The sequence below is a fragment of the Lycorma delicatula genome, chromosome 7 (assembly GCF_047948215.1).
Source record: "Lycorma delicatula isolate Av1 chromosome 7, ASM4794821v1, whole genome shotgun sequence".
Taxonomy (NCBI): Eukaryota; Metazoa; Arthropoda; class Insecta; order Hemiptera; family Fulgoridae; genus Lycorma; species Lycorma delicatula.
The window spans coordinates 23,918,584-23,945,086 of NC_134461.1; the positions used below are offsets into that span (position 1 = coordinate 23,918,584).

The 26,503-nt window shown below is 32.7% G+C and overlaps 1 protein-coding gene across 2 annotated transcripts in view; it reads left to right on the forward strand.

The window, feature by feature from the left end:
- The window catches only part of Sardh (Sarcosine dehydrogenase), a 76,773-nt gene that overhangs the window by 14,035 nt on the left and 36,235 nt on the right, over positions 1 to 26,503 (forward strand). For both annotated transcript variants that reach the window (XM_075371898.1, XM_075371899.1), the window contains 3 exons: positions 12,398 to 12,651; positions 23,094 to 23,306; positions 24,905 to 25,031. In XM_075371898.1, the coding sequence (XP_075228013.1) occupies positions 12,398 to 12,651; positions 23,094 to 23,306; positions 24,905 to 25,031 (594 nt within the window). The remainder of the gene's footprint in view (positions 1 to 12,397; positions 12,652 to 23,093; positions 23,307 to 24,904; positions 25,032 to 26,503) is intronic.

The window sequence follows — 26,503 nt, forward strand, 5'->3', positions numbered from 1 at the left end:
TCGCTTTGCTTGGTATTTCGCAATTGATGGCTTTGACATCATTATTTTTTGGCTGCTAATGTAGCATGTGCACTGAGCCACTGATGATTTTTGTAATTCTTTGTGATATTTGGGAAAACTTTGTGAATCAATTTGTCTGTGGTTGCTGTGATTTTATAGAAGCTTGTTGGCAATGTGATACATTTTGTGATTCATTGATTATCATTTTCCTATTCCCAATATCCAGTAGTTGTTTTGTGAAATGTTCAGAGGATGCATCATGTTGTAGTTGTACACACATATTTGTCTTCAAAGTAAACTTTTGTCTTCATAAAGCTGATGATTTGAGACATGTATTAAGTTCATCAGTGGGTGTTAAATGTCGTATAACTGGTAGAGTTTGTCGAAAATTACCAGACAATAAAATGAGTGCGCCATCGAAGAGCTGTTCATTTCCTCTCAAATCTTTTAGTGTTCGATGAAGCGCTTCTAATGATTTTTTGTGCACCACAGTACATTCATCCCATATAATGAGTTGACATGATTTGAGTAATTTACCCATTCCAGAATTTTTGTTGATATTTCATATTGATGTCTCAGTGATTTGCATATTTAACGGCAATTTCAGTGCTGAATCCACTGTTTGCCCATCATCCAAAAGAGTTGCCACAATTCCAGATGATGCAATTGCCAGTGCAATATTTTTTTGTGATCGTATGGTTGCCAAAATAAGTGAAATGAGAAAAGTTTTGCCTGTGTCTCCAGGTGCATCTAGAAAATACAATTTGCCTCTTGGGCTTGTACATGCATAATTCCGTCATACACTATGCGTTGTTCTGGAACCAATTTTGGAAGATTCGTTTGAACAAATGTACCCAATTCATTGACATCGAAGTGTCAATGTTGTTGCAACAACAAACACATCGAAGTGTGTTTGTTGTTGCAAATCACGATCGAAAATGTTGTTTGTAGATTGATTCAGCACAGCCATTCCCAATTGTACCAGTGCTTTGATAGCGATTGTCAAACATATGTCTTCAATCAAAACCTATGCATCATTATATACGTTTGGTGTGAATTGAATGTCCAGATATATATAGAGTCGTTGCATGCAAACGATGTAGGATGTCTTCACTCATGTAGTCTGCATTTTTCCCAAAGATATTTTGGGTTGGATGGGAAACACATTGACAATAATGCAAATAATGTGCATATTTGCTGTGGTTGAGTTTTATTCGATGCATCATCGATTGAATCATCCCAATGTGCATAGTTTTCAAGATTTAATTTTTGGCAAGCTTCACGATAAGTTGCACATACTTTACCATTTACTGTCCTCAATTCTTGGAAAGATGTCGGTCCACATACGTTGATTAACAGTAATCGCAAGTAAAAGCATTCTGCATTTGTTTTGGTGAATAGTGTACAGACAGCCTAACGCATCAGTCAAATATAAATTAGGATGCCCTTCAACTGCTTTACTTTGTTTGCGACATTGAAATGTTTTCGTTGATGCATTCCATGTGTAGTATGTTGGCACTTCAGAATAAAGTAGCGTCTTTGCAAACATATCATCCCTGCACAATGAGAAAAATGCAGTTAACGTTGTTGGCGCTGGTGATAATGCACGGGAATTTTCTGTTATGGAGTACATGCGTTGTCCATTTTCAAGGTACACTGCCAAATGAACAATTGTTGGATGTCGTTCATGGATTGAAAATTATAAAATGTACCATATTGTTTCATTGCTACTAATCTATTATCCCAGTTGATATTAGTAGATTTCATTGATGCAGTTGCATTTGCACTCCAAAAACTGCCATATCACTTCCTTTGTTGACATATTTACAAATTTACATGTTCGATTTCACCGAATTGCAGTACTCGACATTGATCTGTACTTTGTATGTTTTCAAGAGTAATGGTGAATACGGTACAACCCAATGATTATCGACTGTAGCATCATTGTTCTGTACTTTTAAAGTGATGGATTTGCCGCCACACTCAGTTGATCGTTGACAATAGAGTGTATATGTCATTGCCAGTGATATTCTCAGCAAGTAAATCTCTTTGGTATCGTTTCGTGTATTTCTTATCAGATATGTATGGTGAATTGTTGTTGAGTAAGCCAAATGGACCATGAATCATGTTTTTGGTGACGACTTCAAATAAGTCTGGATCAATGTCGACATCTGGCATTTCTGCTGAGATGAGTTCATCAGTTTCATCTGGTGTGATCCTTTCGATCAACCAAATCAAAATGTGTGCATGAGACTCTTTTTTGCCATTCAATGGAATACATCCAACAGCGTGTCTCTCCAAAAACATGTTGCTTGACAATTAAATCCATTAAAGACTTTCAATTTTTGTTTGAACACGCGCGGAAATAACATGACGATCCGTTGATGATTGTCCAGTTAACAGAAGTTCCTTTATTTCATCCCACGTAGGATTGCATGAGAATGTAATAAACAAATTTGGGCGGCCGTATGCGTGAATATACGTCGTTGCATCTTGTGCGTATACATGCATGTCGTGGACTACCTGTAAATGTCGGTAATATGACCATTTTTCCCAATTCATTGGGAATCACACTGCCATCATTAACAATTGCATCACGTAAATGAATGTACTCTTCGGAACCCTACTTGGTTTGATTTAATCGAATGTAGAGGAGTCGTTCAGTTTCGATTTTCGCATACATATCGACATTGTACTGAAGGAACAATTGTCGACACTTCAAGATATGATTTTCAGCGTTTTCACGAATCATCAATCGATATGAATTCATGGCACTGACTTTCTTATTCGTTTCCTCATCTGTTTGTGAATTGCTCAATTTGATGTTGAAATGATATCCATCTTCTCCATTCCAAAATAAAAACGGATATTGCAATTCGTCGTTTGAGCAATAAGTTTCTGAGACTCGTTGAACATCACTATGTCTGCGATGAAGAATTTTATTACGCGAGTTAATTTCTTCGCCAACTATAACGATCGCCACTTCATCAATTGTTTGTGCATTGTACTGTTTTTCGTGTTGACCGATAGGTGTTTTATCTGCTCTAACTACAACTTTGTAGTTATCGGCTGGTATTTGTTCAAGGGCAGTTCTGAACAATCGAATTAATTCGTTGTATTGATCGAATAAAGTTTGTAATGCAGCGACATTTCTTGTTTAGTGCCCGTATTGAATCGATAACGTTGATCGATTTGTTCATCCGTTTTTCCGATGAAATAAATGTGTAATCTGCGTTCGACAGTGGTAGTACCCTGCACTATGATAAATTTGCCCATCCACTGTGAATGTTGTCATGTTATTCTTGCTCATGATATTTGTTGCACTGAACAATGCCGTTTGGAAAAATGAATTGTACTTGCGTATATTTGACAAAAAATGCTTCGATTGTGTCATCTGACACCAATGTTGATAATGGTTCGGGTGGTGAATATAACTGTGCCAGTTTCACTTTTCCACCCCCGCAATACATTCCTGGAGTTTCATTCGTAAATTTGAGGGCACTGCAATACATGCATAATTTATCCATTTTTCCAGTAACCACACTTGGATGAAGACGTAATTATACGTAATTATAATAGTAATGGAATGCACCAAGATTTAAATCAGCATGCAGGGTTCGTATGGATCGAGCAGTGCGTACTCGACCGGTTTCCAGTTTTGCTTCCCATTACTCGGCTGTTTGTAAAGTTCGTAATGCCTTTTTTTGTGCTTGAGGTGTAGATCGACCAGTCGCTTGTCGTTTGGGTGGCATAATTGATTTCATAGCAAAAGTAATGCTTTGGGACGACTACAATCGTATACAAATTTGTTAAATACATTTTTTTATTTTTTATCCTTTATTCACTAAATACGTTATTCGCTTTTTAGTATCTTTGATCTAGTAATTCATATATATAATATTATTGCATTAATTAATTATACATTCGTAATAAACACACGTAGATTCTTTGAAGGATGGATCAAAACTCGCCCAAAATAGGGCAAAACATATTTAAATAAGAGTAATAAAAAAAAAGTGAGAATGTATAAAGAGTAACAAAAAAAGTGAGAAGTATTGTTTTAATATTTAAAAGTCCTCCTTGTAAAATTTTTCCTTTTTCTGACCACTTAAAAACAAAGTGTCAGAGCTTGAATGCTTTTACTTGCGAGATCTTCCGAACGAATTAAAAAAAAAATGTATTTTGTAATATGTATCTTGTCCGCACGGGTAATCTTTTATCTTCTCTCTTTCTCTCTCTCTCTCTCTATATATATATATATATATATATATGTTTTTGTGTAAAGAAGAAAGTTTGTATATTTGTGTCTTAAATATCAAAATCGGACCAAAAATGCAATCTTTCAAATTATCTCGACCCTACGCCATCTAGCGGGTCTATTTTTATGCAGAAATATTTATTTTCACGTAACTAATATATATTCTGAATACGAGCCAAATCGGACCTAAATACAATTTTCCGAAATATCTCGACCGCAGCGCCACCTAGCAGGTCCAAACTAATTCAGAAACCATCGCGGACGTGCGCACAACTACTCGCAAAAGTTTCATCGCAATCGAATGAATGCGATGATATTTCCCTTTTATCATTTTCCCCGTGCGTAAATAGGTCCAGTAGTTTTTTAGTCTATAGCGCACACACATACAAGATTGCCTTTTATATATATAAATAGAAGAAAAAAGTCTCTTTGTATATTTATTCGTTTGTTTCGTAAATATCTCGACACCGGCGCCACCTAACGGTGATAGTTTTTGCGAAAATCATTCTGTTCACGTAACTAATATATATTCTGAATATGTAGCAAATCGGTCCATAAATACAATTTTTCGAAATATGTCGACCCCAGCGCCACCTAGCGGGCCCGTTTTTTGCAAAAAATCTTTTTTTGATGATTCTGAGCAATTATCACCCCACCCTCAATTTTTTCCCGTATTGCAATATGTTATATTAGAGGTAAACATAAAGACGGAACAGGAGAAAAAATTTGCCGGAACGTTACCAATATAATTGTAAATATAATCTAACCAAACTTAACCTACGGTCGCTGACCTTGACTAGCAAGCGTAGGTTAAGTTTGGTTAGATTTTATGTACACTTTTAGATTTAATTGTTATATTAATTTATTTTTATATATTTGGTTATCTCATTACCGAACATGGACATTGACTTTTTCGTTATCTTCAACTGCTTCATGTTGACCTCTAATATAACATATTGCAATATGGGAAAAAGAGGGTTGGGGAATAATTGCTCAGAATTTCCATTTTTTTCACGTAACTAATATATATCTGAATATGAGCCAAAGTCGACCATAAAAACAATTTTTGGTACTTACGTATTAACGCCACCGCAGCTACAGCTTTATTTAAAAACAAAGTAGTCAATCGGATTTCGGTGGAAAATGAACTGTCTCTTTATTAATTTTAATAAATGGTTATTTATATATTTTTTTTTGTCTTCAGTCATTTGACTGGTTTGATGCAGCTCTCCAAGATTCCCTATCTAGTGCTAGTCGCACATCCACATTTATCCTATCCATTTCCCTTTTTAAATTTTCTAGCCTACCAACCTTTTTTAAACTTCTAACATTCCACGCTCCGACTCGTAGAATGTTATTTTTTAATTTTCTGGTGACCCCTTCCTTAGTAGTCCCCATCCGGAGATCGGAACGGTGGACTAGTTTACCTCCGGAATATTTTACCGAGGAAGGCGCCTCCATCATTGCTATATGAAAATCCAGAGAGCCACATTTTCTTGGAAAAAAAGCAGCTGTACTTTTCCATTGCTTTCAGCTGCGCAGTACTCAGAGGACTGAGAGATGTTGATATAGCCGTTTAAATCATTCTGACTTACGCCCCTAACAACTACTGAAAGAGCTGCTGCCCTCTTTCAGGAATCATTCCTTAGTCTGGCTCTCAACAGATACCTCTCCGATATGATTGCACCTTCGGTCCAACTACTCTGTATCCCTGAGCACTCAAGCACCTATATTTATTTATTTTATAAATATAATTTAACCAATCTTAACCTACGCTCGCTTCGCTCGCTAACCTTGACTAATTAACACCGTAATTTTTTGAGTATTTATTTAATAATTCAGTAATTATTGCAATTATTTATTATTTAAATAATCAAAACACTGCTGTTAATTAGTCAAGGTTAGCGAGCGTAGGTTAAGTTTGGTTAAATTATATTTATAAAATAAATAAATATAAATAACCATTATTAAAATTAATAAAGTGACTGTTTTGAACTCTATATCGGCCCATTTTCCACCGAAATTCGATTGACTACTTTGTTTTTAAATAAAGCTGTAGCTGCGGTGACGTTAATACGTAAGTACCCAATTTTTTTATGGAACTTTTTTTACGCACCTTCACGGGCGTGCCCACAACAACTCACCAAAGTTTCATCGCAATCGGATTAATGGATGAGAAACGCATATGGGACAAACAAACATCTATTTTTATATATACCTATACAAGCAGACCCGGCAATGCTTCGCTATTGTTATTTTTGAGTATATATTTAGATTAAATGAACATAATTTAAAGTTTGATAAGCATTATCAAAATGAACATTATGGAACTTCACAAACTTTAACCTCTCCCTTTTACCTTTCTCAATTTTTCCTTTTCCCTTTTTCCATTCTTCTTTTCCCATTTTAATTTTTACCATATTCTCTTTCCCTTTCCTTCCCGAATTTCTCTTTCTGCCTTTCCTCTTTTCTTTTTTCTATTTTCCCATTTCCTTTTCCCCGTTTTTACCTTTTTCGATTTTTCTCTTTCCCTTTTCTGATTTTACCCTTTCTTCCTTTTTACCGTGTAAATCAGTCCAGTAGTTTTTTAGTCTACAGCAAATACACATATCGGAAACACTGAAATGGAATTGTAAAATATTTAGTAGAGCGTGTATAGCTTTTACATCCAACAGATAGCATTGTTTTTCAAAAGAAGCATTTTTTACGTAACACAGATGTAACATCTTAGGTATATAAAAATACGTGCATATTCGAATGCAACATTGTGTCAATTAACAAACGAAAATTTACATTTTTATTTATAAAATTATCTTTTTTTTTAATAAAATTCTCTGCAAACCTCTTTTTTATAAGATTTAAGAGTGAAATTTCCACATTTTGTCATTTGCAAAAAGCCTACGTTGTTTACCGAGTGAATAATTTATTGACAGAAACCAATCTCTTTTCATTGACCCATACACAAGTTCTTTTCTCATATCAGAATTCATTTTCCAGTATCGACGTTTTCCTAACAATGTATTGTAGCCTGACACATTTAGTATACCCAGAAATACTTTTTTTTCTTCGTTGGTGACGAAAGGATTTGGGTTATTTGTGAAAAGGGCTTAACGGTTAGTCTCAGTTAACAATACATTTAGGACCTCATCATCAAAAAATAATTCGAAAATATCGCACTGAGACATTTCACAAAAATTTTGTATAATTACTTTGCGGAAAAACTTTGTTGTGCCCCTATTTGTTATTGTTTGCTCACATTCTTGAAACAATTAAGCCTACTAAGAAGGCATGACATTGAAGTAATACTTCCATCATTATTATGACTTGAACAAGAAGGGCTATCTGAACCACTACTATGCTGTTGACTAACAGTATGTTATCACGCACAAAACCAATAGACTCACTGGCTCCAATTCTCGGAAAATCAGAAAAAACTGCTTTAGTTCCAGCAAGTAGCTGATGATTGCTGAAGTTATTTATCAGTCTGCCGTCATCTTCATCAGATGAATCTTCTGAATATACCATGGGATCAGGTGGTTCAATAAATATAGATTCAACATGAGGAATAAGAACTTCACTTTCTTCTCGTATCATCAATATTTATTCATATTCAGAGACATGAAAACCGCCATTGCGAATGGGTTTCACACATATTATATTGTAAAAAATATTAATTATAAAAAATTTATTTTGTGAATACCCTAGGAAAGATTTTCCCAGTTATTTTTAAATGGTGATGTTTTGGTAGAAATATTCGAAAATTCACTTTACAAGGTGTATTGCTCTAGTATTTTTCTTTGTGTTGACATAATAGCTATGTTAGCCATATCTAATTATCATTCTTATCTATTACATTTGAAAAACAGAAAGAGCACTTAAAATAAATGTTCAAAAAAAACAGACACTAAAAATAAGTAACAAAATCAACTTTGTCTAAATTATTAGTGTAGGTGCTTAGGAATGCCGCTTGGCACCTGCTATGTTTAGTTAAAGTTAATAAAATAACTATCCAGATTATTGAAAAACTAAAATGTCATATGATTTTTAGGATCACCAACCAAGGTAAAACATTTGGCAAAAAAAAACTTGATGGATTTTCTATTATAACTGGAGTACAACATGAAGTCAGAAAAACAAAACTACAGTCACACTAAATGGCATATTCAAATAGTAATGGTTTTACCCACTGTTATCAACCTTACAAAGGATTAAAATCATACTTTACTAACAGCACCTCCAAAATTAAGGCTTGTAGAGAATAAAGATTTGCAGGTGCCGTTTGGCACCCATAGATGTTAACAAGTTAATAGTTAAACTATAAATTTTAATCATTTAATTTAATAAAAATACAATGTTATGTTTATGAAAGATCCTTTATGCTCTGGTATTACGCATTCGAACTGGTTTACCAAATACTAAAATGTTTAATTTCAATCCGTAATGGATTTGTTAGAACAAGTTATTGTTTCAACAAATTTTTTTCTTTTATTAATTTGAATTATTTCTTTAAATGATTATTAATAATAATTGAAGGTAGTATTTTAATATTAAACTAAAACGCTTATACACTTAAAAATAAATATAATATTCAAATCATGTCAGAAATGGGTAGTTGTGCTATTACATGGATAAAATAAAGGACTATGTTAGGATTTTTTCTATAAAAAAAAATCAAGTAAAATCTTTATTAAAGGGCATCACAAGTGTGTATTACGATAATTATGAATATATTGAACGTAGTTATTAATCAGGGCAATTAGAATTTGTGGTAGTATGACAAAGATAAAATAAATTTGGATGATAACAGTTAAAAGTACAATTTTGTAAACATTAGATATTTAAATTTTTTTACAGTTAATTTATTTCCGGAAGATTGAAAAATTATGAAAATTATTTAAATATAAAAATTAATTAATAAACAGTGGAATCTGCCAATTTTGCTTGTTGATATTTAGTGCTTTTGGAACTGACTAATAATTTTGAGTCGGAGGACATTGTACAGAAGAGATGTAATATTTACAATCATTAAAATCAGAAAATGGCTTTTTTCAGTTATTACTTTTCTCATTTCCTTGCTTTGATGATTCATATATCAAATTATGCTATGTTAATATAGACTTACCATATTTTTTTGGGTCCAACCCAGGATATATTTTTGAAATTACTTAAAACCCTAACAGTTTACTGAAACATTAAACTTTTATCTATATATATGTATTTTTCACTAGACATAACTTTTTTCAGAAATGGTTTATTTGTTTTAATTACATCATAAAATTCACAACAAGAAAGTTCTGAATTATTTTTAATATTTAGCAGATATTTAACAGTAGATACTGAAAGTTTACCCCTTTCTGCAGACCAAATGTTTCCCGTAATTGAAAAAACTCTCTTAACTGGAGCAGATGTGCCAGGCAAACACATTGCAAACTCAACCATTTTAGAAATATTGCCGCATGAAATATCAGTCTATTGAAACACCTTAAAAATTGCTTTCTACTTCTCTTCAATAGTATCTGGTACTTTTTCAGAACTTGAACCACAACCTTCCCTTTGGTTTTAAATTATCTGGTTCAACAATGTACGTTCATCAAATAGGTCATCAATATTTATGGAATCTTTTATAATTTCATTAACTTGTGCACTCTCTTCTAAATCAGACCAGGCTACTTCAGTTTGTAAATTTATCCACTGAAACTTACCATCTTTATCAAAACTGGTTCTCCACAACTCTAAGTATTGGAAACTAGAATTATAATAATTTTCTATGCTTGAGAAGAATTTTTGTTCCTGAATATCATTATTTTCTTTTAGTGTGCAGAAGATGGTATAAATTTGTGGGTTTTCTTTCCTGAAGTTGACAGATTAATTCAGAATATGTCTGAAATGCTTCTGTTGCTGTGATAGAATTAGCTTCCAATTTCAGAACTACATTATTAAATAACTGTAAAGGACCATATAAAAATTTCAAAAACAGTTCACTTTCTAGATTTTCAAAAAATTAAATAATAATTTTGGGTATTTGTCATAAGATAAGAAATATGATTTTAGGCCACCAAAAATGGAAACAATTCTTTCTATTGTAGGTAACAAACTAAGGAACCTTGTGCTGCTATGAGATAATACTTTTTTGTAATCTGTTTCCACAAATTCACAGTACTCTTTAAGCTTTGTTACTCTTACTGTATATATGTGAAAAGATTTATCAATTTTTATTACAATAACTTCTATGTCCAGGGGTAGAGAATCACATGGTGTTTGTACTGAATTGTGTGTAATGTGAACTGAACAACTAATTCCTAAAATAGGTCTATCTAAATCACTTTAAACTTTTCTGAACACATTTTCACTTCCCTTTCTCTTTACACCACCAAAATTACTGTTAATGTTATAGTATAACAAACCAAATTTTCTTTAAGTTTGTATTTTTTCATACACTGCAAAAGATACTTAGTCAAAATTTGAGCAGTTTCACCTGACACTTCATCAAAATTTAAAAGTTTAACTTGAATTCCCTCCTCCAAACAAAAATACCTTACAACAATCGGAACAAGTTTTACTTCACTTCTGTTTGAGCTATCCATCATCACTGTTACATTAATGTTTTCCAAAGAACGCAACACATTATCGAATATAAATGGTGAAATAATGTTAACAATAATTGCCTCAGTTTTGGTTCTAGCAGATGAAAATTTTGGGTCTTATAACTTTTTAACCAGTTTAGATATGCAGTCTGATGTTGAAACTGATTTCATGTCTAGCAGTGTGGTATGAAAATGTTGCTTCTTTAACAGCACCCTCCAGATCACTGTTATTGTTATTCCCATCATTGGCTTTAATAAAATTCTTGTGTTTGCTGAAGCAGTAGCTTTAATAGCACTCCTATGTTTAGCTGTTTTCACATGGTCTTCAATATCACCCTTTCCTTTATATTCAACAGAAAATTCTCCAATACAGAGTGTATAAATTTGTATTCCTGTTGCAGGTTAACATTAAACACACATTTTCTTTTGCCCATTGCTAAACGATGAGACAAAAAACGAATAGAGATAAAATTATTAAAAATATGTAGATAAGTTACTACACACATGAAAACAACGTATACATATTGCTCCTGTTATCTTGCCAAATGACTAAGTAAAAAGTTGTGGTAAGACTAGCGCTTGTTTCAAGATCGGCTGAAAGATGCATGGCTGTAAGAAATTTTTAAAAATGCGATGTTGAACATATAGGTCTAAAATTAAAAAAAATCCTCGCCAGTCATAAAATTCTCAAACCCTGGACATTTTAAGAATCCCGGACAGCACTAAAAAACTAGTACTGTCCAGACAAATCCCAGATGTATGGTAAGCCTACCTTACTACAAACATAGAGTACACATTGTACAAAAGAAATTTCAAGTCTGCTAAAAGTAATAGGTATGGAATACCCTATTTTCTAGATCAGTAGACAAAAAAAATTTTTGTTGTTTGTTTTTTATGAGGCAGCTGATGAGTAATATTTCTGTTAATATAATGGATTGCTATTATTGGTTTTTTACTAATTAATTCATTCATTCATTTATTGTGTTTATATATATGTCATTTGATTTTCTTGTGTAAATAAATAAACGTCTTGGATCATAAATAAATAAATACATAAAGGTTTTAGAAAAAGTCAAACCTTACTAAGATTTCAGGAAGTTCTTTCAGAAGTGTGATCCAGTTCCCTTCTCAGAAATGTTTCAGACTATTTCAGATGGTGCTCACATGGAAACATTATTACCTATTTAATATTTAGATGAAAAACAGTTATTTTATATTTCCTTTATGTTGTGTTTTTTTGTTTATTTAATGTGCTCTTTTGTCAACTTCGTGGTGTTACTTATATTATTTAAGTGTATAAATTTATGTTTTTTTTTTCCATTTTAATATAATTTTTAATTTGAAATTTGCAAGCAATAAATTTTATTAAAGTGAACACAGAGCAGATAAATATTATTTAACCATTTACTGAACAAGTTTCGTAACTACTTTAAGATAGAGAATCATCTTAATCATATTGAAGAAACTGTTAAAATTATAGGAGTTATATATGATATTCTTTAAAGATCTTGTAAAAAGTTTTTTCAAGTATTTTGAAAGTGATTCATTTAAACAGGTGGAGGGGGAGCCGGTTGCAACACATTATATCAACTAGCTAAACGAGGAGTTAGAGTCGTACTGTTAGAACGTGCTAAACTAACAGCTGGTTCAACATGGCATAATACCGGTATTGTTTGGACTTTGCAGTCGAATGATACACAAATACAACTACTGAATGCTACTAGGAACATTATTATGGGACTTGAAAAAGAAACAGGAGTTAATCCAAAGTGGGTTAATAATGGTGGAATTTATGTTGCTCGAACACAGGTTTGTTAATTAGTAATATTGGTTTTAATAAAAATTTATTATTTTTATCTATACTGTATTCAGTTAGCTTGTAGAGTTAAGAATAAACAAACGTTGCATTTGTGTTAGTGATTTCATCATGTTTCTCCTGAGTCACATCCCTTGTATCAGTGCTGATTCACAATACAGCTGTATCTATATACAACACATTAACCATTACTCATATTAATTGCTGTACAATTAATTAGACAATGAAATGTAGTACAAGTAATGAAGATGGACCACTGAATGTAAAAATAGGAAGAGAAACTATTATGGAGATAGAAGAATTTTGTTATTTGGGAAGTAGAATTACTAAAGGTGGAGAAAGCAGGAGCAATATAAAATGCCAAATAGTACAGGTGAAACAAGCCTTCAGTCAGAAATATAATTTGTTCATATCAAAAATTTATTTAAACCTCAGGAAAAGATTTTTGAAGTATATGTTTGGAGCATAGCTTTATATGGTAGTGAAACTTGGACGATCAGAGTACCTGAGAAGAAAAAAATAGAAGCTTTTGAAATCTGGTGCTATAGGACAATGTTAAAAATCAGATGGGTGGATAAAATGGCAAATAAAGAGGTGTTGCAGCAAATAGATGAAGAAAGAAGCATTTGGAAAAATATAGTTAAAAGAAGAGACAGACTTATAGGCCACATATTAAGGCATCCTGGAATAGTCGCTTTAATATCGGAAGGACAGGTAGAAGGAAAAAATTGTGCAGGCAGGCATCATTTTGGGTATGTAAAACAAATTATTAGGGATGTAAGATGTAGGGGGTATATCGAAGTGAAACGACTAGTACTAGATTGGGAGTCTTGGAGAGCTGCATCAAACCAGTCAAATGACTGAAGACAAAAAAGAAATTAATTATTCATATAGTTTTCATGTAATCAAATGTTTATAAATTTATAATATTATGTCTTTCAGTTCTATTAAAAACTTTGATCTTTTCATATGGTCACTCTTTTGTTCTCGTGTTCAATTTTTGTGTTTCTGTTACTTACCTATTTACTCTAATGTTATTTAAAGTTAATGTTAACTTAATGTTAATGTTATTTTAATGTTAATGCAATATTTTTAAGTTTACTAGAACACGAGTATAGTGTATTTCTAGATTTGTATCTGTATGACTTGAGTTATACCATTATTTCGACACCATGTCTGATAAATATTCAACTGATAGTAATGCACGATTATTGATATCCCTTCCAAAAAAAAGTCAAAAAAGCCCTTAAATTGTGTGGAAAACACATAATTTTAAATGCTTACAAAAGAAAATTATAGAGTAATCCAATGATGTTGATTTCAGATGTCATTAACAAAACTGCTTTCATAAGTGGAAATTGTGCTGCTTCGGTATACAGCATGATTTGCGAATACTACTATTGAATTATGGTCTGCTATTGAATTGGTCTACCATCTACTATTGAATTATGGTCTGCTAAGAAACCAAAATCTCGCAGGTCAATTGAAAAAAAATTTGACAATTTGTTAAAAATGTGATTCATAAAAAGTACATAATTTTATTTATTGAGAAATGGGTTAGCGATATGTTACCTCCTCTGGAAGATAATTTAATTATTATTTTAGACAATGCCCCTTATCATTCATGTAAAAAGGAAAGAATTCCACCCATGTCTTGGAAAAAGAATGATATCAAAATGTGCTTTGTTCAAAAGGAGTGATTTTTGAAAAGGATGAACTTAAGATCAAATTATTGCAAAGGGTTTCATACATTAAAGGTAATTTTAATGTGTATAAAATTGATGAGTTAACAGAATCCAGTGGTAAAACCATGCTTTGATTACCTCCCTATCATTGTGTACTCAACCCAATTGAGTTAATTTGTGGACAAGTCAAAAGTTATGTAGCAGCCTAAAATACTGCTTTGAAAATGATGTTAAAAATTTATGCTTAAAAGCCATAGATAAAACAGGCCAGCAGGAATAAAAAAACTGCATAAAACATGTAATGGATACTGTTGAACCAAATTATTGGGAATTGGATAATATAATAGAAAAAATATTTCAGCCTCCTGTTGTATCTCAATACTGACAACTCTATGGATTTTTCACAATCAGATGACAAAAACTGATTTGAATTTATTATTGTAGAAATTTAATCTAATATATTGGGGAAATTTTACTGTTTGTGGACAATTGATAAATTCATAACTCTTAAAAAATTCAAATAAAATGTCAAATGTTCAGTTAATTTATTTAAATTTAAAATATGTATAATAATTTAAAATATAGTGGTTACTAGTGTTAACTGCTAGTGGTTACTGAATATTAACGTTGCATGGTTTTTTTTATATGCATCAGGATTTACAAGAGATGCTTGTGAATTGGTTGCCTGAACATTCATACGTGCAGTTTGTTTACTTGAACTCTATAAGCTAACTTAATGGGATGTAATAGAATTTTCATGCATTGTTTGTTTTTAGTTTATTTGAGAATTTCCCATTGGTTTTTATTTACTTATGTCTTTTGTTCATTTTTTTTTTTGTCTTCAGTCATTTGACTGGTTTGATGCAGCTCTCCAAGATTCCCTATCTAGTGCTAGTCGTTTCATTTCAGTACACCTTCTACATCCTACATCCCTAACAATTTGTTTTACATATTCCAAACGCGGCCTGCCTACACAATTTTTCCCTTCTACCTGTCCTTCCAATATTAAAGCGACTATTCCAGGATGCCTTAGTATGTGGCCTATAAGTATGTCTCTTCTTTTAACTATATTTTTCCAAATGCTTCTTTCTTCATCTATTTGCCGCAATACCTCTTCATTTGTCACTTTATCCACTCATCTGATTTTTAACATTCTCCTATAGCACCACATTTCAAAAGCTTCTAATCTTTTCTTCTCAGATACTCCGATTGTCCAAGTTTCACTTCCATATAGAGCGACACTCCAAACATACACTTTCAAAAATCTTTTCCTGACATTTAAATTAATTTTTGATGTAAACAAATTATATTTCTTACTGAAGGCTTGTTTAGCTTGTGCTATTCGGCATTTTATATCGCTCCTGCTTCGTCCATCTTTAGTAATTCTACTTCCCAAATAACAAAATTCTTCTACCTCCATAATCTTTTCTCCTCCTATTTTCACATTCAGTGGTCCATCTTTGTTATTTCTACTACATTTCATTACTTTTGTTTTGTTCTTGTTTATTTTCATGCGATAGTTCTTGCGTAGGACTTCATCTATGCCGTTCATTGTTTCTTCTAAATCCTTTTTACTCTCGGCTAGAATTACTATATCATCAGCAAATCGTAGCATCTTTATCTTTTCACCTTGTACTGTTACTCCGAATCTAAATTGTTCTTTAACATCATTAACTGCTAGTTCCATGTAAAGATTAAAAAGTAACGGAGATAGGGAACATCCTTGTCGGACTCCCTTTCTTATTACGGCTTCTTTCTTATGTTCTTCAATTGTTACTGTTGCTGTTTGGTTCCTGTACATGTCAGCAATTGTTCTTCTATCTCTGTATTTGAATCCTAATTTTTTTAAAATGCAGAGCATTTTATTCCAGTCTACGTTATCGAATGCCTTTTCTAGGTCTATAAACGCCAAGTATGTCGGTTTGTTTTTCTGTAATCTTCCTTCTACTATTAATCTGAGGCCTAAAATTGCTTCCCTTGTCCCTATACTTTTCCTGAAACCAAATTGGTCTTCTCCTAACACTTCTTCCACTCTCCTCTCAATTCTTCTGTATAGAATTCTAGTTAAGATTTTTGATGCATGACTAGTTAAACTAATTGTTCTGTATTCTTCACATTTATCTGCCCCTGCTTTCTTTGGTATCATGACTATAACATTTTTTTGAAGTCTGATTGAAATTCCCGTTTTTCATAAATATTACACACCAGTTTGCATAATCTATCAATCGCTTCCTCACCTGCACTGCACAGTAATTCTACAGGTATTCCGTCTATTCCAGGAGCCTTTCTGCCATTTAAATCTTTTAATGCTCTCTTAAATTCAGATCTCAGTATTGTTTCTCCCATTTCATCCTCCTCAACTTCCTCTTCTTCCTCTATAACACCATTTGCTAATTCATTTCCTCCGTATTACTCTTCAATATATTCCACCCATCTATCGACTTTACCTTTCGTATTATATATTGATGTACCATCTTTGTTTAACACATTATTAGATTTTAATTTATGTACCCCAATATTTTCCTTAACTTTCCTGTATGCTCCGTCTATTTTACCAATGTTCATTTCTCTTTCCACTTCTGAACACTTTTCTTTAATCCACTCTTCTTTCGCCAGTTTGCAGCATTTCCTGTTTATAGCATTTCTTAATTGCCGATAGTTTTTACTTTCTTCATCACTAGCATTCTTATATTTTCTACGTTCAGCCATCAGCTGCAATGTATCGTCTGAAACCCAAGGTTTTCTACCAGTTTTCTTTATTTGTCCTAAGTTTGCTTCTGCTGATTTAAGAATTTCCTTTTTAAAATTCTCCCATTCTTCTTCTACATTTTCTACCTTATCTTTTTTTCTCAGACCTCTTGCGATGTCCTCCTCAAAAATATTCTTTACCTCCTCTTCCTCAAGCTTCTCTAAATTCCACCGATTCATCTGACACCTTTTCTTCAGGTTTTTAAACCCCAATCTACATTTCATTATCACCAAATTATGGTCGCTATCAATGTCTGCTCCAGGGTAAGTTTTGCAGTCAACGAGTTGATTTCTAAATCTTTGCTTAACCATGATATAATCTATCTGATACCTTGTAGTATCGCCTGGCTTTTTCCAAGTGTATATTCTTCTATTATGATTTTTAAATTGGGTGTTGGCAGTTACTAAATTATACTTCGTGAAAACTCTATAAGTCGGTCCCCTCTTTTATTCCTTTTGCCCAGCCTGTATTCACCCACTATATTTCCTTCCTTGCCTTTTCCAATGCTTGCATTCCAATCTCCAACTATTATTAAATTTTCATCTCCTTTTACGTGTTTAATTACTTCATCAATCTCTTCGTATACACACTCTACCTCATCATCATCATGGGCGCTTGTAGGCATATAGACGTTAACAATCGTTGTCGGTTTAGGTTTTGATTTTATCCTTATTACAATGATTCTATCGCTATGCATCTTGAAATACTCCACTCTCCTCCCTATCTTCTTGTTCATCACGAAACCTACTCCTGCCTGCCCATTATTTGACGCTGAATTAATTACTCTAAAGTCACCTGACCAAAAGTCGCCTTCCTCTTCCCACCGAACCTCACTAATTCCTACTATATCCACATTCACCCTATCCATTTCCCTTTTTAAATTTTCTAGCCTACCAACCTTATTTAAGCTTCTAACATTCCACGCTCCGACTCATAGAATGTTATTTTTTAGTTTTCTGGTGACCCCTTCCTTAGTAGTCCCCACCCGGAGATCCGAACGGGGGACTATTTTACCTCCGGAATATTTTACCAAGGAAGGCGCCTCCATTATTGTATATGTGAAAATGCAGAGAGCCACATTTTCTTGGGAAAAAAAACAGCTGTAGTTTTCCATTGCTTTCAGCTGCGCAGTACTCAGAGGACTGAGTAATGTTGATATGGCCGTTAAGTCATTGTGACTCACGCCCCTAACAACTACTGAAAGAGCTACTGCCCTCTTTCAGGAATCATTCCTTAGTCTGGCTCCCAACAGATACCTCTCCGATATGGTTGCACCTTCGGTCCAGCTACTCTGTATCCCTGAGCACTCAAGCCCCCTCACCAATGGCAAGGTCTCATGATTCATAGAGGAGGTTTTGTTCTTTATTTTGTTTTAATTATCAGGTTTTTATCTTTAAAGAAATAATAAACATCAAAGAACAGAAATTAAAACATCACAAGTGAAGGTGTAAAATATGATAACTCTTGCTCACATTGCATATAATTCTTTCTTTTACAGGTTGTTTTAATTAGTTTTTATATCAATTTTTTTATTTATAATATTGTTTTATTTCTTATCCAGATATATTATATACATACTATAATTACCTTTGTTATTCTGATTGTCCATACCTTTAACACTATCAGTCACTTTTTATACTTCTTTATTCTCAATGTTAGTATTTTGCAGTTACCATCCTGTTCACTTCACTTACAGATAATTCTCATAGTGACATCTAATAAATTGATGATACAATGACGTCATTATTAAAGTGTAATATCAGTAGTGTGGAAATAGACTACTGCATCAATAATTCTTACTTCTGCTGCTAGGAGCACTGATATCGCAGCACCACTATCTTGGATTGCCCCTCATATGAAAATATATATATATGTGTGTGTGTGTGTGTGTGTGTGTGTGTGTGTGTGTGTGTGTGTGTGTGTGTGTGTGTGTGTATGTGTGTGTGTGTCTGTGTGTGTGTGTGTGTGTGTGTGTGTGTGTGTGTGTGTGTGTGTGTGTGTGGTTGTGTGTGTGTGTGTGTGTGTGTGTGTGTGTGTGTGTGTGTGTGTATGTGCTTCAACAGAAATGATGTACACTTATCAACAAACCTTTCTGTAATGCAACACAACTGGCAGCTTTTGGAAGTAGTGCATGCGCACTAGCCATTCTATTACACACCCACCCAAATGCATTGTAACATCTAGTGGAAGTTTCCTGAACTACATCATTACGCCATTGTTAAATCAATAGATGCTTGAAAATGTGTATGCTTGTGCTTGTGCATGCATCAAATGAAGCAATACCCTATCACCAGCGTATGAAGACCATCTGAGTTGCAAGAGTACATAAAATTCTGGAATTCTCCCAATTTTCTTTATATTATGTAATCGTTATATAAATACTATGTTAATATAAGTCATATTGGTTATGGTTATTGCTAACCATATTGAAACTTTAAGGCTATAACCTCCTCACCATTTATGTCAATAAATACAGATTTGATTCCACTCAAATTCATCCAGTTAAGTATATAAACTGTTGTTTGAAAAAATATAAATATTTTTTAACAAAAAGTAGATGTGTGTTACTTTAGGGGGTTTAGGGCAGCCCTGAAAAGAGCCTTTTATTTCTTAGCTGCCTTGCCCTGAAAACAACAGTTTATTCAAAGACCACTCAAACGTTCTTCCAAATCGACTCTTGAACAAATTTCAACTTCATCTCTACAACATTCTTGAGATCTTGGTCAATCATCATATCACCAAACCTTTTTGGTAGAAATTCGTTAAACCTGGATGGAACAGATGAAATTCTTCTCATACTTGGTTGACACCATTTCTCACAACTTATCTTGTACTGTTTTTGAACAAAGAGATTGCTAACACTTTTAGTGTCGGTGATGTGTGAAGTCTGGTTCAGACATTGAGCAAAATGATTTCTTGACCAATCAGACATGATGTATTCTCTTCAAGAGAATGTCAGTACATGGTTGGGGTAAATATTTACACCTGGTCTGACAACCACAAACATCCACTTGGGACATTACTATCATCCACACATCTGTCTGCATAGGAAACACCTAACAATAATTGGTCAAATGAGATAAGCATCTTTATCACCCATCCAACCTACCATGTGGACAATTGCACAGTATGCACCTACACATACAGGGTTGAACATGTTTGTACATCGAGTGTTCTAAGAATGAAGTTTTTATCATTTGGTCATGTACAACTAACACATGTTTCAGCTAATTTTCTCTCTCTCTGCAAAACCTTTACCAAATAGAGATTTGTTTAACAAGATACTGTTGTGTTTCCACACCACCTTTGAGGTAGCACCTTCAGCACATTTGAAATTTTATTTTCTTAACAAGTGAATCTTCCCAAAAAACATACCATAAAACACTCGTGGTTGCATGGAAGGTTTTACAAACATATTCTTAAAACATTGAATCCATCAGTTCAAACCAAATTGTAAGCTACATTAAACATTAAGAATTCATTGTTTCTATTGTTTTTTCAAAGTTTTCTTTAAAAAAAATGTACGGATATCGTACACACGCACTACAACCCGGTCGATTAAGCTCGTTAACTCGGATTCGATATCTTGTATGTGTATGACATATACAAGATATGGTATACCCAAAAGTAGGGTATTTGGTAAAGTCAAACTCATCAGTTATTGAATTTGGAAACAATCTGGATAGAATATCTTTCAAATGGACTAATCGGTATATAAGACACCAACCATGTGGACACTTCTATCTCTTCACCTCAATTGACGATATAAAGTATCCCCCACCATCATCAGTATGGCGATACAATCCTTGTAAAGTATCGATCTTTTACTTCACACTTAAGCGTCTTGTTATTCAGTCACAGTCAACGTTATTCCATGTTTTTCTTTTAATTGATTTCTTTTACACTCCAGCTCATTCTTAACCTCAGCTGGTGTAGCATCAATCAAAATGGCTGGTCTCCTAGTTCTCTTCTTGTCTGCAACCGATCCTTATTCTCTAAAATATGCGATTAATCTCAGTATGCTCGAATTGTTAGGCACTACCACATCTGGATATTTCCCACAATATTTGCCTACCACATGTGAATAAGAGTGACTGGAAAAATAATATTCAACAATGAAAACTCATTGCTCTTGGGAAAATACATGTTTACCAAGCAATAAACAAAGCACTACTGCAAACGTCGTGTAATCACTACACATCACAATGGCGTATAGGTGTTGTTGTTAATATGTATGGTGCTATCTTGCGGCAGCCAATAGAACTTGTTTAAATATACTATTATCTATAGACACTTTAATTTTGATGTGCGCAACTTTTGGATCTCTCTGTATATTGATGTTTGCTTATATAAAGAAGTAGTATAAAGAATCATATTAAAATACCAGATTAATAAAAATATTAGATAGATATTACAAAGATAAATATTTTATTGTTCTGAAATTTTGCAGGTTAGTTATTTTACTGGATTTTGAGTAATTTAAAATAATTATTAATTGGAAAAAAAGGAAAGACTTTACTTGTAAAAAAAGACTGATCAGTATTTACCTACTGCACAACAACATGTTATAAACCATATAAAGTTGATGTTAATATAAAGTTCAACCAATTTTTTTCTATTAAACATTTTAAGTCTTGAGGAAAGAAATGTGACAGGACCATGTGCAGCTGCTCGGCTTGCTAAAAAAGTTACCATACATAGTTACGTGTTTTTTGTCTCAGTTTTTTAGAGTTTATTATACTTTACATTAAATGGCATATCATAATGATCACAGATGTCTTAATATCAATCACAAGTCATCCCCTAAGTGACAGGAATTTAAAAAAATGATCAGCATCCCATACCAGGTTTATTAAGAAACTGTAGGAATTAAATGGTCTGTAATATTCTTCATTGAGCTATTGTATATTAGCAAGCCAACCCCATCAAAACACAGGAATACTTGTATTTAGACTTATGCATGACATCTACACTACATTGAGCACAGACACTGACTTTATAATTAAATCATTACTATCAGATAAAGCAACCTGACTGGTGTCTCTTAACATCAGATGCTTTACAAGTAATACAGCCATAAAAAAGAATGCGACATATAGAGTAAAGCCAAAAATTATTAAACCCTTCTTTCATTGTAAAAAAATCCGTAATATGCATTGCTTCAACATAGCAGTCACTAAGTACGTTATTACTAATCCTCTATTACTAGTGGCTCAGTTAAGTCTTATTTCTCAATCCTGTGGGAGCATCAAGTAGATTTGATTTAAAGAAAACTTGATAAACTTTCAAAAAATTATTTATTGTCCATGGTGCCTTTATAGCCATTCCTTGTTCAAAGAAATAAACCATCCGATCATAAATCAAATATTTTTGAATATTATCCTCTTATATATCTTATAAATGATATTTGTCTTTACTCTTTCAGTAGCTATTTTATCATTATTATGATTGTGACTAGTATTACAGGCTATATATGTTCTCAATATAAGTAGAATGGCATTGGCTGAAAAAATATTTTTAAAAGAATCAACCATTAAGATTTAAAAAAAAAATGTTATTTCAAATAACTAAACTAAAACTGTGTTTTCTAGTGGGAAACGTTCATAAGCTCTAATTTTATGAAGGTTATGTCTTATTAATTTTTTTACTTTGGCTGACAACAGGAAATGATTAACATTAATCAGAAGATTGGAGAAAGGTAGCATGTTTTTTCATGGTGTTAGACATCTCCATTAGGGCAAGCAGGTGTCAAGAACTTCTAAAATGAGTATGTATAAAAAAAACTAAATATGTACAAATTGTACATAAAAATTTACAAAATTAAGAAGTAAAAAGTGAAATAGAAGCGACATTAAATTTATGTAAGTTTTTATCAAATAATATTTAGGTGAGAAAATTGCAAAAAACTTTTTATGATTAAAGTGTCTCTGCACTTTTTGATATGACTTTTTAGTGCTAGATAGATAAAGCTAAAATAACAGTTTTTTTGTGTTTGTTTCAGGAACGGCTTGAAGAATATAAACGCATGGTAACAATAGCGAAAAGTTTTGGTATACCTGCTAGCATTATAACTCCTGCTGAAGTAGAGTCTATTTTTCCATTAATTGATTCTAAAACAGTCTGTGGTGCATTGTATTCTCCAAATGATGGAGCTGCCGATCCATCTGCTGTCTGTGATGCATTGACTAGTGGTGCTAAGAATAGTGGTGCTCAGGTAATTTGTAGAATTTTTAATGTGCATAATTTATTATACAACAGTTCTGTAGACATAAAAAATGTTAAAAAGTTTATAAAAGGAAAAATATTTTCTCATTTAAATAGAACCTTGGTATTTGTGATTTACTGTGGTCTAAAAATGTTATATAAAAAATTACAGTCATAAAGAATTCTACTGTTTCAAATTTTGGAAGTTTTTTTGTACATTCTACTCCCAGTAATCCATGACCATATATAGAGTATTCAGAATTTTTTTTAATAACATGTAAAATTTTAAAGTTATTACACAGTAAGTAAGTAAGTATGCTGTGTAGTGCATCATGCATCACTGATCTTTCATCAGTTGCATAATTCTTCTTTGATTATTCACTGAGCCCTACAGTTGTTTGTTTATGACCGTTCATGATATATTATACTGTGCACTATTTGCTTTTTGATCATACTTAGCTATATAAGATGGCTGATGTTCATGAAAAATATTTGATTTTGCTTAAAACTAAGCAAAACATTTATGGTTACTTTACAAATGAAACAAGATTATTGTGATTGTTGCATGAGTTGAATGTGTTTGAATTAATGGTTTAATCAGTTTAAGGATGGTTCTTGGTCAAAAGATGATGACTCGTGTTTATGTTGGACCTCAACAAATTATGTGATGATGCTCACACTATTTCGTATTGATGAAATTATGTGCTCTGATTGTCATTTGGCAGTTTAGGAATTCATAGAAGAATACAATATAATGATAGGATCATGTCATGACATTCTTTAAAAAATAAAGGTATCAAGTAGCTGTAAAATGTTTCCCCTGATATCTAACTCGCATACATGGCTCTTGTTTTGTGACTTTTTGACCAAAACTAAGTTATCTGTGCTCTCTCACTTAACTCACTTTCAGCAAAGCTTTCTTATTTCTAAACTGACATCTTCTTTGAAAGGATGACATTTTGAGATGATTAATGATATTAAAGAAAATTTAGACACACCGATGCACAATCCTGAAAGAGGCCTCAGTACTGTTTTCAGGAGTGAAAATGGCATTAGGATTAGTGCATTACTTCAAGAGGGAAGTTATTTGAAATAGATAATGCTCACTTGATTTCAGATATGACTTTAAAGAATATAAAAAATAAAGTTCAAGAACATTTTGTACAGACTTTAATTAGTTAAGTTTGCATCTAATTAATTTTGCAGTGAAATAATTTCATTTATTTTATTGAAATGAAAATGAAAAATCTATATTAAGACCACAAGTATTTAAAATTTTATCTTTGTTTTTTTTTATTTGGCTTTAAGTTTTTAATGCATGTAAATTTTTATTAGGTATTTTGTTCTTAATGATTATTGTTTATTTCCAGTGTTAGGGTTTTTTATCAGGAAAGCTGAGACATTCTGCATAGTAGCAAATATGTTAATATGCTGAAAATGAATTAATGCTTAGAAAGCAGTAAATATTCTTGCCATTTCTGATTATATTTTGGTATTCTTTTATATAAATTATAGATTCTAATAGCAGTAAAATAATATTACAATGAATAGGTAAATGTGTAACTTATTTATTTTTAAATATTATTGTATTATTATGTTTTATTTTAGGTTATTGAAAATTGCCCAGTATTAAAAATTGTAACTGGAGAAAACTCTATTACTGGTACTAGACAAGTTGAAGCTGTTGAGACTGAGCTAGGAATAATTAAGACAAGTTGTGTTGTTAACTGTTCAGGTAATATCAAGAATTTAATTCCTTTTCCTTTAAATAATTGACTGTTACGGTCATTAGCCACTAAAAAATGCCAGTATCATATACTATTACTGTATCCAGCATCGATTAATCCTATTTCATTTATATTTATTCATTGCTTTGAATTGGTTTCCAGACTAACTTTTTCCAAAGGTCCAATTGACCATCATCCAAAAAGAGAAATGTTTGAAAATTTCCTAGAAGCTTTTGAAATGTTACGAAGATGAAAGAGACTCATTTTTTAAGCGAATAATAGCCGTAGATGAGACATGGGTCCATCACTTTGAATCCGAGAGTAAGTAACAAAGTTTAGTGTGGAAACATCCTTCATCTCGGCAAAAAAGTAAAAAAACTCAAAAAAGTTCAAAATTCAGATGTCTGCAGGATAGGTGATGATAACAATATTCTGGGATATGGAAGATTCACTTTTGGTTTACTTCACACCCAATGATCAGTCAGTAAATAGTGACAACTGGTGTGAGCTATGGCATTTATCGAAGCAAAAAATCAAATCCAAAAGACGTGGTAAACTTTCTAAAGGTGTGATGTTGCTTCAGGATAACGCTTGACCTCATATGGCCAAAAAAACAGTCCTTGGCCTTCAGGATCTCGACTTTGAGCTGTTGGACCACCCTCCATACAATCCAGACCTGACTTCAAGTGATTTCCATCTTTTTGGCCCATTAAAAGAAGAGTTGCAGGGGAATCATTGATCTGATGAAGAGGCCGTAGAAGCTGTGAAAAAATTTCTGCTCACCAGACCAAAAACTTTCTTCCAGGAAGGAATTCAAAAGTTCGTTAAAAGATGGACTAAGTGCATAGAAGAAGTAGGAGGGGATTATGTTGAAAAATAATTTATGTAAGTACAAATAAATATATTGATTTTTTTAAATTTCACTTTGCTTTTTGACTTGCCCTCGTAATTTAAAGAAAAATGTGAATAAAATGAAAGTTATGGCTTGCAGTAAGGGCAGTCAGTGTAATGGAGAAGTACATCTAAATGGAAAGAGGTTAAAAGGCATAAAAGAGTTCTCATATTTAGATTGACAAGTAACTAATAATGGAAAAAGTAGGAGAGGTATTCTAAGTAGGATTGCTCAGGTAAATTTTGCATTTAATAGTGAGTGAAAGCTACTGATAGTTAAAAAAAATCAATTTGGCAACAAGGAAAAAGTTCCTCAAGACCTATGTATATTGTACAGTACTATTTGGCTATGTGGTCTGGACAATAAAAGTAGAAGAATAAAAAAGGTGAGAGATATTTGAGTAATGCTATCAGAAAATTTTAAAAATGCCATGGATCAACAGAATGTGCTAGTAGGTTGTTACCAGAACAGGTGAGGAAAGAAACATTTGGAAAAATATCAGGAAATGAAATTATTGGTCATATTATGTGCTATGAAAAAAAATTATAAAAAGTAGATGGTACATTGAGTGAGAACGACCAAGACTCC